At 43.1% G+C, this 25,756-nt stretch overlaps 1 protein-coding gene and 1 non-coding gene across 2 annotated transcripts in view; one reads left to right on the forward strand and one right to left on the reverse strand.

Moving 5' to 3' along the window:
- Positions 1-8,359: 8,359 nt before the first annotated feature.
- On the reverse strand, positions 8,360-8,431 carry TRNAE-CUC (transfer RNA glutamic acid (anticodon CUC)). Its single transcript has one exon. It is a non-coding gene; the product is annotated as a tRNA-Glu (tRNA).
- A 364-nt stretch (positions 8,432-8,795) lies between these two features.
- The window catches only part of Nt5c (5' nucleotidase C), a 41,199-nt gene continuing 24,238 nt past the window's right edge, over positions 8,796-25,756 (forward strand). Inside the window, exons 1-9 of the mRNA XM_075682057.1 lie at positions 8,796-9,031; positions 9,393-9,565; positions 11,389-11,463; positions 12,449-12,504; positions 12,953-13,043; positions 15,344-15,472; positions 17,631-17,688; positions 18,717-18,819; positions 23,352-23,453. Of these exons, the coding sequence (XP_075538172.1) occupies positions 8,824-9,031; positions 9,393-9,565; positions 11,389-11,463; positions 12,449-12,504; positions 12,953-13,043; positions 15,344-15,472; positions 17,631-17,688; positions 18,717-18,819; positions 23,352-23,453 (995 nt within the window). The 5' untranslated portion in view covers positions 8,796-8,823. The remainder of the gene's footprint in view (positions 9,032-9,392; positions 9,566-11,388; positions 11,464-12,448; positions 12,505-12,952; positions 13,044-15,343; positions 15,473-17,630; positions 17,689-18,716; positions 18,820-23,351; positions 23,454-25,756) is intronic.

Raw genomic sequence — 25,756 nt, forward strand, 5'->3', positions numbered from 1 at the left:
CTTTTCTGGCGCGAAGGCAACTGAGGCCATCTTGTGCCAAACACAAGGTGTGAGCTAAAATTGAATTCAAAGGGATCTTAAAAAGCAATGTTTAAATAAACAGAGGATCACTAGGTTCCTAAAGTTTACTCAGCATTTCTGTAGTATTGAAAAACTCTATTAGGCTACATCTTCAAGTTACATTTCAGGGTGGTCCCGATTAAGAATTGCGAGTAAAATGGCTTGCTTTTCTATATTTATTAAACTAAGAAAGCTCTGTTTCCTTTCTCGTCCATGTCCAGGGTAAGAGGTAAAAAGAATGGATTATAATTAAAATGTATCGACATTCAGAAGTCCTGTCCACAGACAAAACATCTGTAGTTAGCACGTCAGGGAAGTTTAGACAGGCTGAGACGAAAGCACCACCATACAACTTCTCTTTGCTCCCTCTTTGCTAATGAGAGTGTTTTGCGAGAATACTGTTCACTACCTTCCGTTCACAAACTCTTGGTAGTTCTGGGGCACTCATATGCAACCCAGATCCATGAAAATTCTTCCGCCTTGCGGGTTTCCGTCGAACCTATTTACCATATTCAGGGGCCATGAGCATCGAGTTGTCGATTATTTAGACCTCAACTTCCGAATTGCTGACCTCCTGCAGGGTTAGCTCATATAGTAGAGCGATCGCTTCGCAAAGGCTTTGGTCAGTGGTTCGAATCCCCCCGGGACAGGACGAATTTTTCTTCAACTGCGAAACTCTCTTTCATTTGTACAGATTCATGCTACTGCTGGGTGGATGACAATTTTATGATTCACGACACTTCCACCATTCTGCAGATTTCGGCAGGAATTATTTGGCATGCAGCCAAGCTTGAGTGTGTCGAGGTATTTTGCACTTGTTTTTCCTCGCCGTCGTTACTTGCCAACTTTTAAAAAAAGCTCTGCATGTCACGATTTTTGCTTGACGAGTACAGCGTAGGGTTCTGCACACTTTCAGGCTGATGCAATGTACAGTGACAAACGAATGCTGTGTGTAAACAAGTTGGAGCACCATTAAACATATAATGTACCACCAAATGTTAATGTATAAGTTCATTCGAGCCTCGACTTGTGATAATGGCGAATTCCAAAGGAATGTTTGGAGCTGCTAAAAGTTTTCATCATGCGTAGCACGATGCGTGGGTTCCGTTGGGCTCGTCTGGTGAACGCAGTGAAAATTACTGGATCCAGACAAACGTGCTCTGAATTCACAAGTGAGAAGTCCGATCATGGGCCGAAATCCCCAGGTAAACTTTCGTTTGTCAACGACAGAGTGCAATATAAAATAAAGCCGCTCTAAGCCGAAAGGCGCAACATCACTGGAGCACCTCCTGTCTTACTATAGTATAAAAATGACGGCATGACAAGATGCGTAGTTATTAATTTCACTGCGATTCTGGAACGGATGTAAGAGAACTTAGTTTTTCTTTCGTTCGTGTATCGAGTCGCAGACTTAAAAGCAAACGCGTCGATCACTCAAAATTCGCGCTATAGTTGTTCTGCAGCGGCAACAAGAAGACGCGTCACCGTTGTTGCAAAGCAAAGCACGTGCACGGTACACGGCACATATCATCATCGGCATCTGAAGCCGGCCGTCGGCAACAACGATGTCTTGTCTGTTTTATCTTAAAAGCGCAGCCTTTTTTTTTTTTGTGAGCATCGCCGGGTTTCGTGACCGTGGGCGCTGCGGCCTGGACGTTGCCGTATGGACCGACTAATCACAGCGGTGCGTGCACCGAGGGCGCCGCTGGGTTCCTTGCGCCACCACCAGATGGCGCTCGCCTCCGCGCATCCGGGAAGTAATATCGGGTTCGATCTCTCATGCAAACAGGCGGGTACAGTAGTAGAGCAGCAGCTTCCAGGTTTGCTTCATGCGGACGACATTGTGTTGCTAGCCAACAAGCAAAGTTATATGCAACGTCTCGCTAATATCTGCGGAAAGGAAGGCGAGAACTTAGGTCTGAATTTTAACGTTAGAAAACCAGGTATTGTAGCATTCAGTGAAAACAGTGAAGAGACAGTGTCAATTCAGGGCCAGGAAATACTTCGGGCAAAAGAATAAAAATACCTTAGTACGTGGATAAACAAAGGCTATAGATATATGGAAACTTATGCAAAAACAATAACAGCAAAGGGGCAGAGGAATGCGGCCATAATGAAACACAGGGAGCTATGGGGACTCAATAGGTACGAGGTGCTCCAGTGTATGTGGGAAGGTGTAATGGTTTCAGGATTTACATTAGAAATGCGGTTGTTTGCTTGAAGTCAGGGTGTACAATCAGGACTCGATGGCAACCACAGGTCAGTGGAACGCCTCGCATTGGGCGCTCACGGGAAGACTACAAATGAAGCTGTGCAGGGTGATATGGGCTGGACAAGTTTTGAAGTGAGGCAAGCTCGCAGTAAAATTGATTATGAAGAACGATTGAGGAATACGGAAGAAGGTAAATGGGGTGGGAGTGTGCTCAGGTATTTTTACAGGAAAAACATTGATTCACAGTGGAGGAAAGAACTAGGAAGCTTACCAGCAACTATGTGACCTGCATGGTGAGCAACATGGCAACAGAGAACGTCAAGCGGAAAGTCAGAGAGGCTGAGATAGTCTCATGGGTGGCGGCAATGGAAAAGAAACCTGCTATGAGTAACTACCAGGGGCGTAGCCAGGGGGCGGGCTCGTCGCGGCATGTCGCAGAGGCCGCGGAATCTATGGATCGCGTGGATTTCACGCCAGAAACTTTATGGGTATAAAGTTCTCATAAACTTCTCATGCGAAAGGTACATTAACATTCCCAAAGTCGTGCTTTAGATTTCCAGTTCCGGAACTTTGTGGGCTTAATGCTCTTACAAACATTTGACGCCAAAGGTGCACTGACTTTTCTAAAATTGCACGTCGGACCATACAACGAGACAAGCCGAATCAACACACTATCAGACAAGTTGACAAATCGCGCAGCGAGGTCCGTTGAGACGAAGCGTTGTGGTGGTTAATTTGTGCCGTCATGCCACAGAAAAGAATATCAACAGTTTTCTTTCACCTGCCCCAATTGCATCCATGTCAAGACACTAAAGCCAGCAAAGGAAATTACGTTCTCATTTATTTTTTTCTACTTTGACATTTATTCGCGAGAACACATTGAGCCTCTTCGATTTCCTTATTCTCGTTACCTGCGGGCTACCAGAGCGCTTGCGTTTTTCTCGTGTTGCCCCGACTACCGCTCGGCGCACTTCGGTGCGCGTTCGTTTTTCTCCGGCCGAGTGGATTTTCGCCTGGCAGAGTTTTGGAAGATTTCTGGCTAGCCGACGAGAAAAAGAAACAATGGCCGCTCGCCGGCATCACTGTGGGGACTCGACGGATTGCAACGCGTTCGCTTGAGCGCAACCGCTCCGGCAAGTCTTGTCTCGCCGGTGTAGGATACCGAGCAGTATGCGTATGCTTCTCTATGGACCAAGCGTCTCACGTTTTCTTCGATATTCCTTCGGTAGCCACATTATAGGCGCCCAAAATAGGCGTTCGATTGTGGCCAACATGCTTCCCTTTGCGTTTTTTTCTTTCATTTCGGTGCCCCCGCCCTACAAAAGAATAAAGAAAGACATTGTTGCGGCGCAGCGAGTTGCTGCATGGTGAAAGTTCGACTTCGGCACTTCTTCTTTTGCGGAAAGTAATGGCCCACGGGACGCTTCAGTTGCCGGATACTCTTATTATATTATTGCGATAGCAATTATATGGACACCCCAGACGCACTCTTGCCGTCGCTGTCGCCCTCATGTTCCGTATACATTAAGTCCTATGCGATAAAATCGTGACCGCGCGCTGTATGCTGTATGTGCGAGTGAAAGCGTAGGGGAGGGGGGGGGGGGGGGGGTGACCTGGGTGAGCCGACAATGGTGGCTCGGTGTTGTGTGCGCAAGGGAGAAAAGCGGGGACGAAGCGCGCCACGCCTCCCGTTGCGCGCGATGCATCAGGTGGAGTGGAGGAGGGGGTCCTCGGGATTTTGTGATCTGTGAATCTGTGATTGCGCAACATGTCTAGTTGCCTTGTTTGACGCATTACATGTAGTGACTTTTTCCTAGATACGTAGATTTATTGGAGACTTACCCCTATATTTAAATATATTGTGGCGAGGTTTTGTGTGTAGGTGTAGTGAACTTTGTTTCCAGTGGCACTCTTTTGCCCTTTATCAATCTGCGTCTTCGCATTTGTATTATATTCCATTGTATCTTCGCATTTAATAATGAACGAGGGCGAGTCAAATGAAAGTGAGCCAACCCACCCCGCGCAATAATGGTTCGGTTCATTATCTGCGAGGCATGCGCGTAGCACACAGGCATCTCTCATTTACAAAAGTGACACGCAGGTGTGAGGATAGATGTTCTTTAATGCCCTCATACACTGGGTTGAACATGGTTGCGTGACATAATGGACGCTCCAAAAGTAGAACAGCGTGGTGTCGTGAGGTTTTTGACAGCTGAAGGTACTTCCCAAAAAGAAATTAGTCGCCGTATTGCTGTTGTGTACGCTGAACATTGAATTTCATTGAACACTGTGAAGCGTTGGAGCAAACTGCTCAAAGAAGGACTTTCGGTTATCGGCTCTTGTGTGCGCAATGGATGCCCAAGATTTTGAACCACCGCCAGAAGACGGAGAGATTCGGCGCTGCCTTGACTCATATGATCCGGTATCACAATGACGGTGACGACTTCTTGTCTGCAATTGAGACCGGGGATGAATCATGGTGCCCCTCACGAGCCTGAAACACGACGGCAGAACTCACAGTGGAAACATTCGAATTCACCACCCCCAAAGAAAGCAAAGGCCACCATTTCCGCCTGAAAGGTTTTGTCAATTTCTTTTTCGATTGTCAGATGCCATTACTGATCGAATTTGCTAAACCTGGAGAGACTATCAATAGTTTCCGGTATTGTGAAACGACGCATTGGCTACGCGTCGCAATCACGAACAAACCACGTGGAAAATTGACGAATGGTGTCATTTTTATCCACGACAATGCCCGTGCCCACGTCGCTTATGTGGTTAATACAAAACTGGCAAAGTTCAAGTGGGAAACGCTGCAACATCCGTCATATACCCAGACCTGTCGCCTTGCGACTTCCTCATTTCGGGGCAGCTGAAGAAAGAGCTCAAGGCAACCAGATTTGTGTCGGACGATGACGTGAAAGAGTCAGTTACAGACTTCTTGAAGCAGCAACCCAAGGATTTTTACCCCCCGTCCCCCACCGAACGAAATTTCTGGCTACGCCACTGGTAACTACTTAAGAGGAAAAAACGAAATCAGCAAATAAACCATTTATGATAACTCAAAGGGAAGCTCATTACTTTCCGAAACGACATCAGGGTGCCTTAGAACGCGCACTTATAAAGCGAGATACCACAAGGACAAAGAAGCATGTGCTTGCTGCGCTAGCGCTAGGGAAACGATGGAAGAAAGTTTGGCGATGAGAATTCTTCGTGGTATTTTTTCCCTTTCTTTTCTTTTTTAACACAGGTAGGACATTAGGCAATATAATGACAAGAGGTTAGTGGTGCAAACCACCGCCCCGTTCCAAAGGGGACACTCATAGCATCCATCCATCGATCCATCCGGGGCAGTGGCGACGCCGGTCGTGCAGGGGAAAGCGAAAAAGAAAGAACCAGAAAGCTCGCCTTCGCACATCCGTGGCAGCGGCGTTACATTAGCATCCCTATACAATGCTTGAGTAAAGCCTTCCGTGTCCCTTTGTGAGGACATTCAATAAACACAAACTTGTGTTTCGACTCTTCATGCGCAATCACAAAGCTTCGCTGTATATTGATTCCAATTCGTTGGATCTTATGCTTTCTTTTTTCTTCGTCTCTCTTCCTTTGTCCATGTTGCGTAGCGCTTCCAGGCGAGGTTATGAGCCCGCACCAGTTAGTTTGCTCATGCACCAGTCGTTGGGAGGTATATGAGTGTAACTCGTCGCAGTATACAGCGTATACAGGCAATGGTACCGGACCCACACCTGTTTTTCTTTTTCGTCGTAGCTGACTGACTGGCATTTTTGAGTGTGCCGTAATGTGGATAAAAGTGTGGTTCAACCATCCGGCGTGAGGTGCGCGCGCACGCACGCGCAGCGGGCCCATTCGGCACCTGAACCTAGCCACATGAACGCGTATGGAGTGCACAATACGATCTGTAGGGTCCGTTATTATGTGGCAGTATATGTGGGAGCATAATGTAAGGATTCATTTTGCTCGCGTGTGTTCCTCTCTCTTCAGTCCAGCGCTCTTGAATGGCCTCTCCGTAGGCGAAGCGCAGCTCGAGCCACTGACGAAATGCGAAACAGAAGAAAAAAAAAGAAGAAAAATTGCAATATACTAGCACCGTCCTGGGCCCCTGGTGGTGCATCATGGCGCTCAAACACCGCCGTTCACATCTATACATAGCTTGGTCGCAAGAGATGCTTCTACATGAAGCTGAGTTTAGCAATATCCCCCCCGCCCGCGCGCTTGTCGACAGCGGATGAGGCTAAGGAAACAAAACGGCCACCATGTGGCGACTCCATTGAGCAGCCCAATCAGACGCGTTCACGGGAGGCTGACAGTATATATAAATATGTCGTTCCCCACTCGCCGCGATCACCGCCAGTCCCACTCGGGCACTCGCTCTCGAACGCATATAGTGTACAGCATACTGCGTACTTACGCACTTTCGTACCTGTCATTCCGACCGCGAACGCGGGCGCTCGAGCATTGAGGTCGACGGCCTAGCTAGGAGTACGCGTGCACGCGGAGGCGAGCCAGACGGCTGGCAGATCGGCCCGGCGACGACTTTCCTTTTCCTTCAGCGTTTACGAAAACGTTGTGTAACGAAAGTGGGACGGAGGAAATTGCCTCACAAAAAGGCTCGCTTCGCTTTGGCGCGCCGCTGCTGCAGCGCGCGGGCCCCGCGCACGCGCGCCGCTGTTGCCGAACTTGTATTCCGCTGCGTACCGCCGCCGGGACGGCAGCGCAGTCTCTGCAGCGCTTGATCTCGATCTCATCGCTCCCGAAAAGTTGCGAGAGCAGGCGCCCGGTCAGAAATCATAATCTGTTGGTCGCTGCCACATCCCTATATATGCCCCTCCGTTTCCGCCGAAAGTGTGCGTGTGTGCACGCTACAGAAATGGGCCAACACTTCCCGCCATAGACGCGGGAAGTGTTGTAAGGTGTTGCGTGGGGTTCAGTTGTTCTCTTATGCTAGGGCTGCGCGGTAACGCGTCGCGTAACTTCGCGACCGGCGCCGTTGCAACGATTGTATTTGTGGAAACTGCATGTAGCACAAATACGATCCACCGTTTGGCGAGACAGTTATTGCGCGGCCCATGGACTTTTCTTTCTTTCATTTTTTTTTTCTTAGCTGATAACAATAAAACCTAGCTGCCTGCTCATCTGCGCGCACGTCTCGCCAAATTTTTTTAAGCCACTGCGCGAGTGACCCTACACCCTATTTCACGGGCAGTCTCCTGGTGCCCCTGTTGGACCATGCATCGTGAGCGCATCAGTGCTCATAGACATAAAGAGAGCGAGAGCTCCATATTCTTCTAACTTTTCGAAGATCCAGGCGTGCCACATGGAGCAGTGACACAAGGTTGGCTTATAGACCTCGACGTTCACGGAGTGGCTAAAGAAAGTTTGGCCAACACTAGTACGCACGTGTTGCGCATTAGGAATCAGAACTTGGAGCAGTTCGTACACGTACGTTTGTATTTGAAAGAACTACATCGGAGAAAAGCTCGAACTGCTGCAGTGTCATCTGCATAGTCTGAGTACAACGTGACTGTTACGTTATTCGGTAATACGCTTCCTCGGCTTTAACATTGGTGAAGCCCTTTCCGAGTGACGGTATAAGTTTATGTACCGCACATTCGCCTCATACGTTTTCCCGGATTCCACGTTCTACCTCTGCGTTCCCGTGAAAAAAAAAAGAAAGAACTCTTCTGAGAGGTTAAATTGGTACGATTAGGGCGTGTTTATATTTGGCAATGATGGTAAGCCAGCCAACATCAAGCAAGTCACATCGTCGTCATCAGACCACGCAGCGGCATCTTATGGGTATTGTGGGTCGATTAGTGGCAGGTCATGCCCATATTCGTGCGTATAGTTTGCAACCGAAAAAGGGGCGTGCGTGCTGCAAGTTTCATGAGGAAGAAAATGCTGTAGTACCTTACCCAGTCTATTTTATAGCGTGATCACGCATGTCTCCTCAGAGAAATTTGCGCCGGTATCCTGCATTTCGTAAATGTGCATTACTGTTCTTTAAATATCATGTGTTCTTCATACGACGGCTGTGCTGTCAAACATGCCGTTAAAAAAAAAAAATCTTTCCGACACCGGGAATCGAACCCGGGCCTCCTGGGTGAGAGCCAGGTATCCTAACCACTAGACCATGCCGGAGACATTGTATTCGGTGTTCTAAAATATTTATATACTATATAAGTCAAAAATTTAGATTTCTATGTTATGCATTGTTACGTTCTATTAAGCCAATGAATAGTGAGCATTCGGGTACTTATTCGGTTATTTATTTTTTTTGTACATTTTCTGTAACTTGTGTACTCTTCTTCAATTGCAGTCGCTTGCAACAAGCACACTTCTTGTAGTGTGATTATTGGCGCGTACAGTTTATGTATTGTAATTTGTTACTACGGCTGCAATTAGTCTGATCATTGTGATAAAATTATTTCTGGATTTGTTAGCGTTGTTAACACGTTTGCAGCGATAGCCTTTAAAACAACATGATCCGATTTTAAGCTTGGCCACACTGTCGCCGCCAATCAAACGCAATCATGGCGGCATGTCGTCTGCTGGGCAGATCTGCTTGCAACATCAAAAAAAGAAGTTTTGTCTTCCAAAATCAGTTAAACCATACAGTACGATCTGCGAGGAGCATTCAGCGCTCTTCTAGGGACGGCACTGAGGCGTTTGACGACAGCGGCGTTTATTCACAGACGTCTCTCCTTGAAAAGTATTTGAGTGCCAAGCAAGCGTGCGAGGGTGCGTAGTTTACTCAGCTTTGGTGGACTACTATTCGTTTCACTGGCGCTCGGCATTACGCACGCGCCTTATGTGTAGGGGAGGCAAACTCAACTTCCGTAGTGTGACTGTAGCTTACTGGCGCTTCCTTTACTGCACAATAACGTCATCCCCTATTCTGCTATCATGTCATTGACCTTTCTGATACAGGGGTGACAAGTGGTGTCGTCGCCACTTCTCGTGTCTGACGCAGTAAAGTTAAGAGACGTCGACACAAGGCTTTTCTTGTCGGATAATCTGGATCCTTGCCGAACATTTTGTTGGGCTGTTTTCTTGTATTTACTTGGCTGTGTTACCTCACGATTACGTCTGTTTATTACAGCTTTGCCAACGCCGGAAGTGAACCCCTTCGGCGTATTCGCCAATAACGAGCTGGATATATCACAGATCGAAGTGTATGGCTTCGATTATGATTACACGTTGGCTGTGTACACAGAAAAGCTTCACTACCTCATCTATGACCTTGGCAGAGATTGGCTCATCAACAAGTTCAGGGTGAGGTTTCCTTTGTTGTTGTTTTTTTTTTTTTTTGCTACCCCTCTCTCTCTATTTTTTTTTTTTTTTTTTTACTTCTAGATGCTCTGTGATAGCTTTTAAAGTTATGAGGGAGAAAAAAGTCCTTTCTGACATGGCTAGCAAATATTCATCTGACTGCAGATGTACATCTAAGCTGATAAATGTGTAACAGGACGGGCGCTTGGGCAAGATGGTTCGACAGTATGAATGGTACAACTGCACAAAACACGTGGAAGAAAATACTTAAGGCACACGCATTGTCTATGAGTGTCTTATGTCTTTCTTTTGTCGATGGCTTTTGTGCTGCCACACCACTGATAACAGTATGCCAATAATATTTATGGGTCTGGCAGAGAGAACTTAACATTGCATAGTTAGTATTATACTGCCACAATAACAGCTGTCAAAGCCTATCCCTAACCAGTATTGTCATAAAAATGATTGGCAGTACAGATTTTGCATGTTTGTACCAAATGTTGAAGCCAGCGAACACAAGTCCTCTTAGCTACATCACATATCAAGATATTATGAACTGACAATATTTTGAACCATACAGCGAGGTGCCCTAGTTTGTCACCACCTGTTTTTTTTTATTTGCATATTATTCTTTGCCTATTTCAGCGATATTGAGCCTATGTATCTAGCCTTTATGCCAACACACTGATCCAAGTTGTCTACCTGCTTGGGTTTGTTATACAGTCATCATCACGCCATTTTTATGATGCACTTGTCGTCATCCCTTTGTCCTCACATCATCATTGCCACTGTATCGTCGTCAAACAGTTGTCGTGCATTCATTGTCATGTCGTCGTCAGGGTGCCGTCGCGGTCATTCTGCCGTCATTCTTTTAACTTTGACATCTGAGTTTTGTCATGCCGTCACCATACCGTGGTCATCATGCCATCATTGTCATCCTGTGATTAAACCATTGTCATTACTTCAGTATCATCATCCCACTGTCGTCATACCACCTTCGTTGATCCACTATTATTCCTTGTTCGTCATTCTGTCATAATTATGCTGTCATCAATCAATTGATGACATCTATTTTCATGTCAACGTTGTACACATACACTATCATGCATCCGTTGTCACACCGTCATCATCATACAGTTATCATGTTGTTATACCATCGTCATAATTTAGGAATCAAGATTTCATTGTCTTCACGCTGTCATCATTATATGCTTTTGTCATTTGATCTATATAATTCCTTCTTTGTCATTCTATCGTCACTGCATTGATGTCATACAGTCGTTGTCATGCCTCCATGCTCGTGTGCGACCTCTGAAAGCAAGTAGAGCAGTATATCACTAGGTGGCATCGGCACCAGGCGCTATTGGCAATATCACTTTATTGCCATCACAAACACCAAGCGCGGAATAGGGGTAACTGGATAGCACAACTACACATGTATACTCCTGTACCTGGGAGATGGCACTCCCCATAATCAAGGTCCACCGACCATGCTCAGTTTATCTGCTGAACTCAGTGGCCAGGTCTAGTACACAACAACCAGGGTTGCTGTTTTTCTTAGATTTGACACTTTCCAGCATTGATTCTTTTGTTTTGCTGCTTTGGACATGCACTTTCTAGCTACAATTTGAGGATATAAAGACAGACAAGAGCTAAGCATAAGCACTTAAAGTATGTATGGGTTTCTCTGAACTTTTGTACCATGCCTAATATAAAGATGTTCCAGGAAAGAAAGCTGTATAAAACAACAGATGTACTACAGCATGTCTTTAGTGCACAGTCTTGCTGTCTTCTGTTCATGTTACCTTATATTTTCTCTCTTGCAGTATCCAAAAGACATTGCACAACTTGAGTACAGGCCTGGCTTTGCGATTCGAGGCCTCCAATATGACATGAAAAAGGTGAAGTTGACGATCGACTTCATTATTAAGTTGCAGCAGTGTCAATTCCGCCATTCCCTTGATAGGCTCTGCAGATTCTGAAGATAGCGGTAGGGCATGGTGCAAGAGCAAAATTATTCTATTTCGCCGCAGGTGACACTCCTGGTGCGCTTTTCAACCAGTGTTTTACTGCAGATATTGTAATAAAAAACTCAGTGCCCTTCCACTCTGTGGAGAAGGATGACCAGCAAAGCTGTGTATGTGGGCCCCTTAACGGCGAACTGCACCTCCGCCACGGGTCGGCCCGGCATTGCATTATCTTCGGGATCAGCCCATGTAGGGGGAGTGCTTAACACCTGCTTCACCTCTGCCGCTGGTCGGCCCAGCATTGCAGTATCTTCGGGATCGGCCCATGTAGGGGGAGTGCTTAACACGCAGTTCACCTCCGCCATGGGTCAGCCCGGCATTGCACTACCTTTGGGATCGGCCCAAGTATAGGGAGTTTTGTGTCTGCATATGGACATGATCCTGGGGAACTAGCCCTTAACAGCTTCGCTGTAAAAATATGTGTTAGCTTTTGAGGAGAAAGTTAGAAGCTGGCTTATGTTTTGACCAAGATTTAATGCTTTCATGCTGAAAAAGCTGGACAGTGCCATCTGAAGGGGTACTCATACTAAGTATAATGAGGCCCAGTCTTGTAGCTCAGCATAGTGTAGTGTTGGGCATTCTTTTATGTCTCTTGCACTCTTCATTACTCATCAAAGATTTATTCCTGCAGAGCTTGTACAACAACCATGCATTCTACTGTTCTTCTTTTGAAACCTAATCTTACTGGATAATGAAACCTAATCTTCCTGAAACCTAATCTCGCTAATCAATGTCCGTGCCTTTTGTATGTCACCATGCAATAAAGCACCTTCAGTGAGGAGGCTGCTACATGAAAAGAACAAGAAACCTGTTCTATACCATTTCCTTATATGCTGATATGTTTTTCTATATTTGATAGGGCGTGCTTATGAAGATGGATCTCTTTCACCAGATACAGTTCTGCAGTGTTTATAGGTACGGTTGGTGTCCCAATTGCAAGTCCACTTTGTCTTACAGCAGCTGTGCCCATATTTTGTAGTTCTTTACATGTAGCCACTATTCTTGATTAGCTTTCTTTCACTTTCGCTTTGCCGTATAGCCATTATTTCCTTGCTTCCAAAGCTTGAAGATTGCTTTCTATGTTTATCTTATAGATTGTCTTCTGTGTTGTATTTGAGCTTTTCTTTAATTTGACCTCACTTTTTCCTGAACCCAGAAATCAAACTTCATTTCCTTCTTGATGCAGCTTTCATAATTTGCCACTTGAGGTCCTCGTCTGGAATGTCTGTGACTTCTAACCACAACATCAAATGCTGTAACCTTAAGTCACCATGAAAATGTGAAGAGATAGTGTCTGCTGTATTGCATATACATTTCTGAAGTAGAGGACTAAATGACAGCATGAACTGCTGAAACTTTTCAGAGGCCTTACACCACTCAGCAATGAGGAAGTAATCAACACCTATGGGGGATCGTACATTCCCCAGTACATGATAAGAGGCAATGCGGAACAAGTAAGTACACAAGCCTGGCATTCTTTAACCTATATAATGAAAGAAGTTTGTGATTACTAATGAGTGTTTTAGCCTTCTGCCTATAACAAGAAATACAGTACAAATGGAGGCAGGTACTAGCACAGTCAGCTGTCCTTTTAAATGTCTTGGCATTTAGTAGAGTTCATATCCTTAGCATCGATGTCAATATGAATCAGTGCCAGTTGGCTTGCAGTCGTAGTAAAGGACCTCAAAATTGAAAAAGATGCAACGCAGTGAGGATTGAAATCCAGGACTGCAGATTCCAAACAGAGCACTCTGCCTTTATGCCGTAGAAGGTTGTGGCATCTGCTTCCATGTGCAAGTATTTAAGAAAGTGGACTTCCTTTCCTGGTTTTTTTTTTTTTTTGTAAAGCAAATGTGCAGAAAGATCAGATGAGAGTAGGCATGTGCAACATCATTGTGCACATCTATTTTCACATATATTGTCTTGCAGATTTTCCAAACGAAATTAAGCTTAAGAAACCAGTCCAACTTTTCAGTTCCTTTCTCTCAGTGCACCATAGGCAACTGCACAAGGCAATGAACGTACTGGCATCACATAAATTGCAACTTTTTCTATCCTGCATGTATCTCACGAAGAAGGTTTTCTCGGACTTGACGCACAGATAATGCAGCTTTGACGTGTGCTGTTGCTACAGAAAATAAAAGGGAGAGAAAAGGACTTAAGCAATAATTCAGCAATACTGTTACTTTTCATCTTTTGTCACTGTCCTGCACAGCACACCACCTATGTTATGAGTCACCTGATCAACAGAGCTGTGCATATAATAAGAATAGCACAAAATCTGGCAAAAATAATTGCTACATTATACAGTTGCACCTTGATATAACAAACATGGATAAAATGAATTAATGGAACAATGAAATAAATCCACAGCGTTTCTCACCGATGCAATATAATGAATATATTATTAGCACTGATTGCTTTCAAAGTCCTGTACCAACTAGCTCACCAGTGCACGCTATTGCAAAAAATATATACTTATGACAAACTTCTGAGAAGAACATCTTCACACATAAAATATAATGATAATATTCTCATGTAGGATAAGTCTTTGTCATCATGAAATTTGACTGTGCAGGCCCTGGTTTCTTTCCAGTAGCACCAGTTTTCATCATTGTAAGCTACTTCACAGGCTGTTTGAGAGCATCTTTTATGCTGTCCGACAGACTGAGGCCTCCTTGAGCAAAGTACTTGGCAAATGTAACGAGCGCAGATTATAGTTTTGCCCGGCAAACCCAATGTCTGACCATTTCATTCTAACTGCTGTTTCTTTCTTTATGTCTCTTTTATTACTCATTCAGTGACACCACAGAGAGCGAGCGAGTCCTGTACTGTCTACTGCTGTGTCGTTAGGGATGTGCTCACCAGCAAGGCTTTGCATGGTTTGGATGCATGCCCAGCTTAAAAAACGCCGTGTTGAACAGATCTTAAAAGTGCACCAGCACACATACAAAAGGAAGCCGGTGCACTGCAAGATCTCGCTATCTTGTTTTAAGGAAGGCCAGATCTGAGCTTGTATATGCGGCAAGCGATGCAGTTTGCATTTGCAGCGACTATAATCTGCTCAGACACTCCCAGTTTGGACAAAGTCCCTGTAGTTCTTCTATTGAGTACAATATATTCAGTCATTAAAATGGGGAAATGTAGCGTCACAATTCTCACCCTTTAACAATGACATTGTCTTGCATGTGTATACATCTAGAGCTGAAATTTTAGCGTGCACGTTATACTATAAGACTGATGGCTAGAAGCAGAAATTAAGTGCTGGCAGCTACAAGGTTGTTTAAAGGCATTTCTCTAAATAGTTGTCTTAAATTTGTGTTTCTTATCAAATGACAAGAGAAAGACAGCTTCTTTTTGCATAAATATTAATTAGGCAGAAAAGAATCTGGTCTTTGTTAGCCTTGTCGCTTGTGTGCATGACTGGGCACTCATGGCTCAGGCAGCTTAACTCATGTAATGTAGTACATTATAAATTAAAAATAAGGAAAAAAGAAAACACAGGAGCCAGGGTAGTACAAGCGTTCACTGAGATTACCCAACGGTATGAAAAATTTTCACAGCCTAAAGCAGGAAATCATAGGTATAATACTACCACTATACGGCTAAAAGCTTGTCGTGCAAACAGCAATATTATTAAAGCATGTACTACACTTTAAGATATCACAGAGAAGTACTGACAGTGAAGAGGGGCTTGTGGACTTGCCATGAAGCTTCTGACAGAGAAATCCTTGTCTGGCTCTTTTTGACGCAGGGAGCTCGGATGAAGCAGCTCAATGACCTCTTTTCCGTTCCTGAGATCTGCCTGCTGTCTAACGTGACCGAGTACTTCGAGCGGCACAACATTGCCTACAACCCAGAGATTCTCTTCTTTGACATTCAGGCAAGTATCCTTTATACACTTTGAGGTAGGCTTAAAAGGACACTGAACAAAAAAATAATTTCAGATATCTTAGTACATTACCCTTTCTCAGTGTCAAAAAAAAAGCCACTCTTTACTTGGGAGGAGGCTTTGTAAGCCAGAAAAGATGCAAAAAATTAAAAGTAGGTAATAATGCTGCCTTGCAGTTTTCGCACCAAGTTGCCATGTCGTCATGGATTTTGTCAGGTCAGGCCTAGTTAATTGTTCACTCATAGAGATAAACTACATTGTATTCTAAGAGAGCCAAAAACTGAACTTTGCAAGTTTCAAGAACTTTTACTGTACAACAGCCAAAATGTGAATAAATACTTTGACTTCCGTGACATCACATTGACATACCAGTGCTGAAACTTCAAAGTGAAATTCAGAGTAGAATTTCGACCTTCATTTCTTTTTCAATGACTGAACTTTTATCATAAACAACTACAATATTGATTTGAAGTCATGCTTGATTAATGGATAAAAGAGCTGAAAGTTGGGCTAGTTAGTCTTGAATAATCTTCACAGCTTTTTCAGTGCAAGAAACGACATGGGACGACAAAGGAGCACACATAGACAACGTTGTTCATATGTGTATCTTTGTCATCCGTTTCTTTTCTTGTGCTGGAAGAGCTGTTTGAAGATGAATAATTGATTGGGTTACACTAATTGCTTCTTTTTTAGTGCCCCTTTAATTGTTGCCCTTAAATCATCACGAAAACTCTTTTTCCAAATGATAATAATCACTTTGTAGTGGTAAGCAGATTTTGAAGTTAAACTTTCGTTGAAAGCGTTTCCTGTTGTCATTAGGTAGACTTAAAGTACAGGGAACATCACTGCATGTGTTTGTGAGCTTTAGGTTAATAAAAAAAAACTATCTTCAACTGGATTTCTGTCATGTTTGTTGCAATTCTTTAATTATATTTATTGCCCCGTTACATTGACGTTCCTCCTGTTCTTGTTTTGGAAAACCGTCAAAATCTTAAACATAATACAGTCAAACCTCCAGGATATGAATTAAACAAATTCAAATACAACTAATTATTGGATATAACGATGTAAATATAAAATGCTCCTCAGTAACAAGTAGACTTACATCAATTTGACTCCTGTTAATTCATTTTTCGGTTATTTCAGTCCCAACCAAAGGTCCCGGCCAGCGACCATGCATTTCTATATGCCCAAACTTTCGTTATTTCTATCCTAAAATTGGCCTTCACTGGATAATTCGAATTCGACTAGTCAGCATTTACGCACCTGACCCCTTTTGTAGCGAGCATGTCTCGGCAGAGCTTAGGGGACAGTGAAGGCATTTAACACACATTAATTTCATGTCGAAAATGCATATATTCAGCGTGCCCTGGCAATATTTTCAAGCAATAATGGTCTCTTGCAATGTCTGATTATGGTATTAACCAAAATCTAAATTGCACCTTTTTTTCCCCCGAAGGAAATTGGGCCGCAAATTGCCCTGCACAGTGCAATTTGATACAAAACCAAAACTGCATTTGCGACGTTAATATACTTTACCGCAAAGCACAACTCTATTGCGGCAAAGCTGACTTTAAAACTACCATACAGCGCAGCTGAGTTTAAGAAACCAGCTGCCATTTTGTAACACATATTAGTCCCTTGCCCATTTTTCTTGCTAAAGAATTGGGTGCCTGTTATATTTCTACTTTGTTTAGGAGCTTTAATGTCATTTCTACATTATTTTTCTACTTTGAACTCGTAGAAAATGGGGGTGCGCTTGATTCAGGGGCGTGTTAGAATCAGGCAAATACTGCCAAATGAATGAGCAGTGCGTTTTGCATTATTTCTGCACCTTGTTTAATTTGCTTTGCTGGTTAAGTATATCAGTTTCGCCACACCTCCGAAGGCAGAATTAATGGAAGTCAATGGTACAGTATGCAATGAAATCATACTTATAACAAATATTTAATACAATGAACGTACCTTTGTGCCAGATGCATCTTTATTTTATTTCATCATGGTGATGTCCTAAATGTTGAACAATCCATAAATCTTCCACATTTGTGAAATGTGTCGAGCAGCATACTACAAGCTCTAGCTGCAATCAGATGTCAGTGCAATAGTTGCCTGTATGATTTTCCTTATTGCTTTCTTATCTTCTTTTTAGAATGCCATTTCAAGCATTCATCCGGTGATCCACAACACACTCAATGAAAGCAACATTAGTAAGTGCTGGTTGTTCATTTATGGCACTAAATCTTAATACATGCACGCAGAAGTTTAGCAGAGCTGTTCAGGTACATCTGGGGAGGCATACGAAATCATGGTGTCCTGCTTCTCTCTCTTTAATATTATTATTACTTAGGTTGAAGATATGCCAATTTATAAGGCAAGTAAATGCAAATAACCTTATTTCCACTTTTTTTATTTCTTCTTATTCTCAAAATAAGTGCTGTAGGTGAAGGTGCACATCATCAGCTGATAGAGGTTGAAGAAACATTTGCAGTGGAAAGTCTATACTAATTTTTGCTGCGTAATTCAAGACCTAGGTAACAAGAAGCTTGGAGGATGTTGTCAGCGTGTACTACGTTTCTGTCCAATCCACCAATAACAATACCAAGAGCTACTACGTACCAAGACTTACGGTGCACAATCGAATGTAACTCCATATAATTATCAGCTGTTTTAGGACTATTAGCATTTTCTTCGATTCTATCTTGAGCACATAATGGTTTGGTAGTGGTTTCATATCAGGTAAATTTAGCAAATTCTGACTTTAGAAGAGCTTGTTTTGTGTATAGCTCAACGATTCAGAACGAATGGAAATGTTCTAATTCTGCTAATAAATGGTTGCTAGCCAAGCTTATTGGTATAAAAACTTAATACGGCACACAGCGCAAGAATGAGACTGAGGCTGGAAAAATGGACACAGGCGCGGGACCCACCATGAGATGGACTGCACTTGCATTGTCCGTTCGTTTTTTTTTTTTTTTTTTTTCAGTCTTAGTCCCATTTTGCGCTGTGTGCCGTATTATGCTGCTGCTAATGAAGCAAATGGCAGGAGCCTGTGAAAGGTTCTTTAAGTGTGGTGTGATGATTTGGTGCATGACTGTGGGGCAGAGCAAAGGACTGTCGTCAGCACACATTGTGCCATTGGAAGCGCTACACGCAGGGATTGTCACACTCTACTTATTGCAGAATATGGATAAAATGTGCTTACTCACTGCTTGGTGGCTTTTTTTTCGTCTCCCAGAGGACTACTTAGAGAAGCGTACAGAGCTGGTAACTTTCCTAGAGCGTTTGAAATCAGCTGGCAAGCAGATGTTCCTGGTGACCAACAGCCCATTCAAGTTTGTGTAAGTTTACCTCATTGATGCTGACAAATACACACTTTATTTATCTACTCTGGAGCAGAAGTGCCTTGGCATCTGGAGCTGCTGATTTGCATGGTTAGTACCATTGCTCTTCAGTAGTTGAATCTTCTTTGCAGGTGTCTTGCAAACCTGTAATTTTTGTTTCAGAGTGCCAAATGTTTGCCTGCTTTGTTGGGCTAATCGTTTATTTGAAGCACTAATGTCACCACCTTCGTCCCTGATTCTCCAATGATGAATTTGTCAAGACCTTTAAAGGCACACGAAGGAGAAATATTAGAGGGACACTGGATAGAATAACAGTTTCAGCTGTGTTAGTAAATTACCCTTCTAATATATACCGGGTGTTTCAGCAAACACTTTCAAAAATCTTTAAGAGTTGCCTGTGGCAGGTATCACAATTCTAGTCCATGAGCTGGTCTACTCGAAGCCGCGGACAATACTTGCACAAAAAATTGAGATGCAACATCGACAAACTAATAAACATTCACTAATTAAGTTTTGACTAATTACATTATGGCCCGTATTGCAATTTCCAAATTATAGCTGTGCAGTTCCAAGGCAGATCCACATAGAACGAATTTTCAAGATGACACCAGTTTCGCTATATAAATTCCCAAACTTTGTGGAGAAATGCATTGGCGTTCCAGTTAATTTGTTAACAAAACGTCGTTTCATGCACTGAAGCCCACAAGTAACCGGAACGCCAATGCATTTCTCCGCAAAGTTCGGGAATTTATATCTCGAAACTGGTGTCGTCCTGAGAATTTGTTGCAAGTGGATCCGCCTTGCGAAGTCCACTGCTAGAGTTTGTAAATTGCAATAGGGGTCATAAGATAATTAGCTGAAAAGTTAATTAGTGAATTTGCGTTAATTCGACAATTTTGCATTTTATTTTTTTTGTGAAAATAGCGTCCACTGCTTCGAGTAGACCGGCTGATAAACTAGAGCTTAGCTATCTGCCACAGGCAACCTTTAAAAAATTTTGAAAGTGTTTGCTGAAACACCCTGTATATATATAAAGAGTAGCACTCTTGTCGTGAGAGGAGGCATGATAAGACATTAAAACGAAAGATGGGCAGCGACACTGCCTTAAGTTCTCACACCAACTTGCCATGACGTCACAGATTTTGACGCCACCCACTCAGGCCAGTTATTTTTTATTGGTAAGGAACACGTTTGTGTTCTAAGGGAGCCGAACATTGAACTGGGCAAGTTTCAAGATCGTTTATTGTGCTACAGTGTCCCAAATACAAGAAGATAGTACTTTGAAGTCTGTGATGTCATAACGGCATACTGACACTATGGTTTTGGTATGACATTCAAGAAACAGAACCTTGGCCTTCATTGTCTGATGTAATAATGGAACCTTCACCGTAAAATTAATAAAAAAAACATTTTTGAAAGGATACTTCATCAGTCTAAGATAGTTTAGTATTCCTCTTTAGTGTAGATGAATTGGTAAATTACATCCCAGGAGTACCAGAAATGTCAGTCTGACTGTGAGCAGAGTCTTGGGGAGCCGGTAAAGATGCAAAAATGAAAGATGGGATTTAAGTGCCCTGCGTTAGCTCCTCGTGGCGTTAGGATGTTTGGACAGCACCTTCCTGATGATTTTTACTGTTTATTGATGAACAATGATCACATTGCATTCTAAAGGTGCCAAAGGCTCATTCTAATAAGTTTTAAAAACTTTTTCTCCAGAAAAGTGGCCCAGACATTCGAAATAACTTTTAAACCCGCAATGTCATACTAACATTCCAAAGCTGCAGTTGTGGTGCACCTTTAAAAAATGCTGTACTAGATTATACTAGATTAAGCAGACCTAATTTTGCCCTTAGTGTCTCTTTAATAAAAGCTCATAAATAGTTCCTTTCTTATTTATTCTCAAGTGAAGCAAGGCATAAAGTTGATGGAAATTTTGAACATTTTTGTATAATAGAATGTTTATAAAATTTGGGACAGCTTGTATGAGGTTCTTCCTCTCAGTGAAGCCAAAGTTAAAGTGGAGAAAAATGTTGTGTGTGTGTTAGGCTTGGTATTTATTTCGCTTACATGGAAGTACTACTGACTTGTTCACAACTTAATAAAATTTTTGCTGGAAATAACTAGTTTTAGCGGGGCTTCTCAGCTGAAGTTGTTGGGGTAAATGGTAGCGTGAAAAAGCAAAGGCTGTCCAGACAGACCGTGCCAGCCATACTGCCGAGAAGGAACGACTTCTGCTGATGTTTCTGTACTTGGCTGCCTCGAAGGTGACTTCGAAATTACAGCTTGCAGAGCAGCAACTGTTTGGTTGAACTTGCACAGTGTGCACCATGAGTTAACTTCCGAATTCCTAAAGTAGTAAGTGCGTGCCTATTTCAGATAACCTGACTTTCTCGGAGACCATTTATTGACTGCCATTTAATGCAGAATTGTGCTGTACAACAACCCCTTTTGCACTGCATGGTAGCATGTTATTGAGGGACTCCAAAACTGAGCATCGTGGAACTGAGTTGATCTCCGATAAGACTTTCTTATGTCCCCTGTCAACGTCCAAATCAACGCTGGTGGCCAAGTGGCTATGGCATCCTGCTGCTGACCACAAAGCCATGGGATCAATGCCCGGTCGTGGCAGCCACATTTGTAAATACACAAGCTAAATGCATGCAACACTTCCAAATGCATGTAAAAACACATGCAAAAACACTTGTGTACTCAGGTTTAGCTGCACGTTAAAGAACACAAATTTCATATGTCATAAGAAATTGCATTTGTCAAATTTGATACAGTGCTCTCCACTACAGCATTCCTGTAACTAGGGTCGTTCGTTTTCGAGTAAACTTGTTAATTCCTGTTTTTTGCACTCTGAGCAAACCTCACATAGATTCAGTTAAACCCAATTTCTCCCTACAGTTCTGCCCTTTCGTAAAAGGCAAGAATAAATGCAGATGTTACGAAATCAATGAATGCTGCCCTTCTTGTGTGAGCAAGTAGTCAAGATATATTATAATAACATTATTAATCATAAATAAAGATTACATATGCTTTCTTTTCATTTAACATTAAAGCAAAAACAGACATACATAGTGTATGCAGCACCTGCCAGCCTTCAGTGAACAAAACCAGGTTGCCCTTTTAGCAGCCATGTTTACATGAATGTGACAGTGGAACATCGCATTGCATTTCTTGCGCATCGCATGTGTCTAAATGGCGGGAAGGTGCTAGGAAGTGAACGCAGCGCTGACATTGCTCTCCACTGCAGGTGGTAGCTGTTAGGATGTTTTTCCATATAAGGTACGGGCAAGGGCCCGACAGGTCTAGAATGGACCCAGCAATGTTCAGAGTGCAAATGGTAATACACGTCAACCAGGGCTTGCAAGATAAAGGAAAGCATCGCACCTTTTGCAAAACATGCCTGTGTGCACTACTATTTGTGTTTTTTTATGTGTTAATTTGCAGAGAATAAAATAAACAAAGGATTGCCATGTACATCTATATTTGTTTTGTTTTGTATTTTTTTGTTCGTGTGGTGTCCTTAAGAAGTGTAAATAATGCATGTTAACGAGGATTGCTGCAGATATGTTCGTCACATGATGCGAGAGAAGCTCTTCTTTTAATATTCATCTGAGTTATTGTGCCTGCCATGCACCGTGCACTCAGCCTGTGTTAATCTATTGTGAATGTTCCCAGGAAAACCCTGTACTTCAGGCTATCAGCCAATAAAAACTCCAATTTCTCCTCCATTTGCCTTTTTAAGTATAACACCTTGTTTTTACCCCCTGAATTATAAAAAACATAGAACCTTATAACGAAGGAACCTACTCTTTACCCACTGTGCAATTTTGGGATGTTAAATTCCACAATTTTATTTTATTTAAATGTGTTTACTCCCTCCACAACTGTGGGCTTATATTGGCTTCTGCACTGCTACTAACCACTTGCTTGTCCTGTCTTCTGCACTAATATCTGTGCTCTCCGTACTTTTATTTTTGGAAGTTAGATATTTTAATAGGCCTGTCTGTTTGTTTAGGCTAATTAATTATGAATTTAATAACATCTTCAACAGAAAATGAGATTTATTAAACCCAACGTTTCTGGTCAAACTTGGCTGGCTCCTTCCAAGTTATTGTGCCTTGATTCTCGACCCGCCTCCTGTACTGTTGAGCTGAAATGAAACACATACGAACGAAATGAAGCACCAGCGCGGTTTTGTCAACTTGCACATCTTCAGTTCCTGATGCAGATGTGCAACCAGTAGCCCAACATCCTTGAGGTATAGCTACTTATGCAGACGTACAAAAACACTACTTGAAAAAATAATGCATGTAAAAATGTGCAAAGGTGCCTGTTCAAGGTTCTTCCAAACAATTCGCATTCCATTCCAGCACTGCGTGCAGTACAGATTTTTTAAAAATTTATATATACGCAGGTAGTTTGCTCAGTTGCTGTAGCTGTGGCTGCTATCTTGGTTTTAACATTGTATGCTCATGTCATCGTACTCAGATATGTTTTTATGTTTTCATGTGTTTCTGCAGTGATGTTGGCATGCGATACATGATTGGTCCTGAATGGCAAGACCTTTTCGATGTAGTCATCGTACAAGCAAGGAAGCCCAAGTTCTTCACCGATCAGCACAGGTAGGTCCAGTTTATGTTCCCCGTTTTTGTTTTTAGAAATGGGCTATGTTGCCCAACAAGAGCTTATTTTCCTCATATAATAAGTCCTGTGCATCAAAATTAAGATTTTGCTGAACCAAATTTGTTAAATGATACATATAATGACACATTCTCAAACTTCTGCTCATGTTGTAACACCTGGCAGATGAGTATAATATTCACCAAAACCGTTTAAATGATATTCACTGGGCGTTTAAGTCCTTCCGTTTTCTCATACTTCTTCAATAACTCCTCTCTGCTAAATGTAACCGAATATAAGTACCTTGGACTTGTATTCACTCACAATTTATCATGGAGCAAGCATATTGAAGTAATATGTACTAAATCATTAAAAAAACTTGGCTATCTCCAACGTGCCCTTTATGTGACTCTTCAAGAAACTAAACTGTTAGCATAAAAATGCTGATCTGCCTAATCCTCGAATATGTATCTATAGTTTGGAATCGTTTTTATAGAAACAATATTAACAAGTTTGAGTCCATACAAAAGAAAGCTGTTTGTTTTTTCTACATTTGCTGCAATAGGGGTTTTTCACCATCTTCTAACCTCTCTATCTCAACTTAACTGCTCTGACAACACTTTGCCGCAACAAAAGCATGAAGTTCCTGCACACCTTAATTAAGGCTTCGTGCTTTACCTGCTTAGATAAATAATTTGTTTGTTGAACCTTCCCGCACCCATAGCTGTCACAACCTAAATCTTTTGCCACTGCAATCCAGAACTGACATGCTCAAACATACCCCGCAGGGGCGTCTGCGTCAGCAGACATTTGGTGTGTTGCGACACCACGTACCCAAGCACAAGAGGGTTGCACCCTCCCGCATGTAGCCCTGCACGGCTTAGCCGTGTCCAGGGAAAAGGGAATCCTGGAGGTTGAGCCGATGCCGCGTGTTCGGACCATTAAGGCTCCCCCGGCGGAGGCAACACACCTCTTTGGCCTCTGCTTCACGTAGATGGCACCCCCAGACTGACCCACCTGAGGGAACTCGGTAGTTGCCTTTTCCCGTCTCTCTCTCTCCCTCACTTTCCATCTTTCCTGTTTTCTTCTGGCTTCCCTTTGCTTTCAATTTTTCCAGGCAGCAAGGGTTAACCTTGTGTGAATAACCAACCTAGGCTATTTTATATTTGGTTATATTGATAACGTACAGCTGGCATTTGAAGAACCTGCAGTTTTTACAGTCCCTGTAGCGTCCCCTTGTAGGGCTCCACGGTGGGTGGCTGGCATTATTGCCGAAAACTACACATGCCTTTATGGCTAGTTCTTTCCCCTCACTCCCTGATTGCCCTCAGAAAAGAGGGGGCACCGATGAAGTACTCCAGTTTTTTGGTCGGCAAAAAGAATCTTTTCCCAGTTTTCATGTTATTCATTCTGAAAAAACAATAAACCAGTGCGAACAATTTTGCCATTCCTCGCTACTAAGTCTCTCACTGAAGTTTTTGGCACAGGTTATAAAGCATCCAGGATGGGAAGCGGTGATCACCTCTTGGGGCTCCACAACCAGAAACAGTATGAAAAGATACCAAATCTAGTACCATTTGGGGATGCCCAAGCAACAGTAACGCCGTACTGTACTATGAATACCTCCCATGGTGTAGTCTCAGATGATCTCTTGGAGCTGACTGAAGCCGAACTCCTGGAGGGCTTCAGCGAGCAGAATGTCATCAACATTAAACGAATTAAGCTGAGGCGTGACAATAGCGAAATCCAGACCAAACACCTGATAATTACTTTGGCACAAGTGTTCTGCCCGAGTCTATAGAGGCCGGATACTATATCAAGCTTTGTGCTTGGCCACACGTTCCAAATCCCCGGCGATATTTCAAGTGACAGCATTTAAGTCACAGTTCACAGAGCTACCGAGGCTGCCACACCTGTGCGAAAATCAGTGCTCATGAGCACACCTCTGAATCTTGTAAAAATTATCTTCACTGTGTAAACTGTGATGGGGAGCAGGCTGTATACTCGCGGTCTGCATACTCGCAAGAGGCGATGGGCACAACAATGAGCCAGACAGCGCCACCAGCGCCCAAGGAGCGGCAAGATTCTCGCGATCACTCCAAAAAAGACAAACCTCACATCACGGCGCCTGGACAGGGCGCGTGAGCTAATCTCAGTCTCTTAAACACACAGCACCAAACACATTTATCATAATGTAAACACAAATACTACAATGGAATGTTAGAGGACTTCATAACCTCGACGACATTATAGAACTACTACACAAACACAATCCAAAATTGCTGTGTGTTCAAGAGGCTTATCT

Source organism: Dermacentor variabilis, chromosome 2, assembly GCF_050947875.1.
Source record: "Dermacentor variabilis isolate Ectoservices chromosome 2, ASM5094787v1, whole genome shotgun sequence".
Lineage (NCBI taxonomy): Eukaryota > Metazoa > Arthropoda > Arachnida > Ixodida > Ixodidae > Dermacentor > Dermacentor variabilis.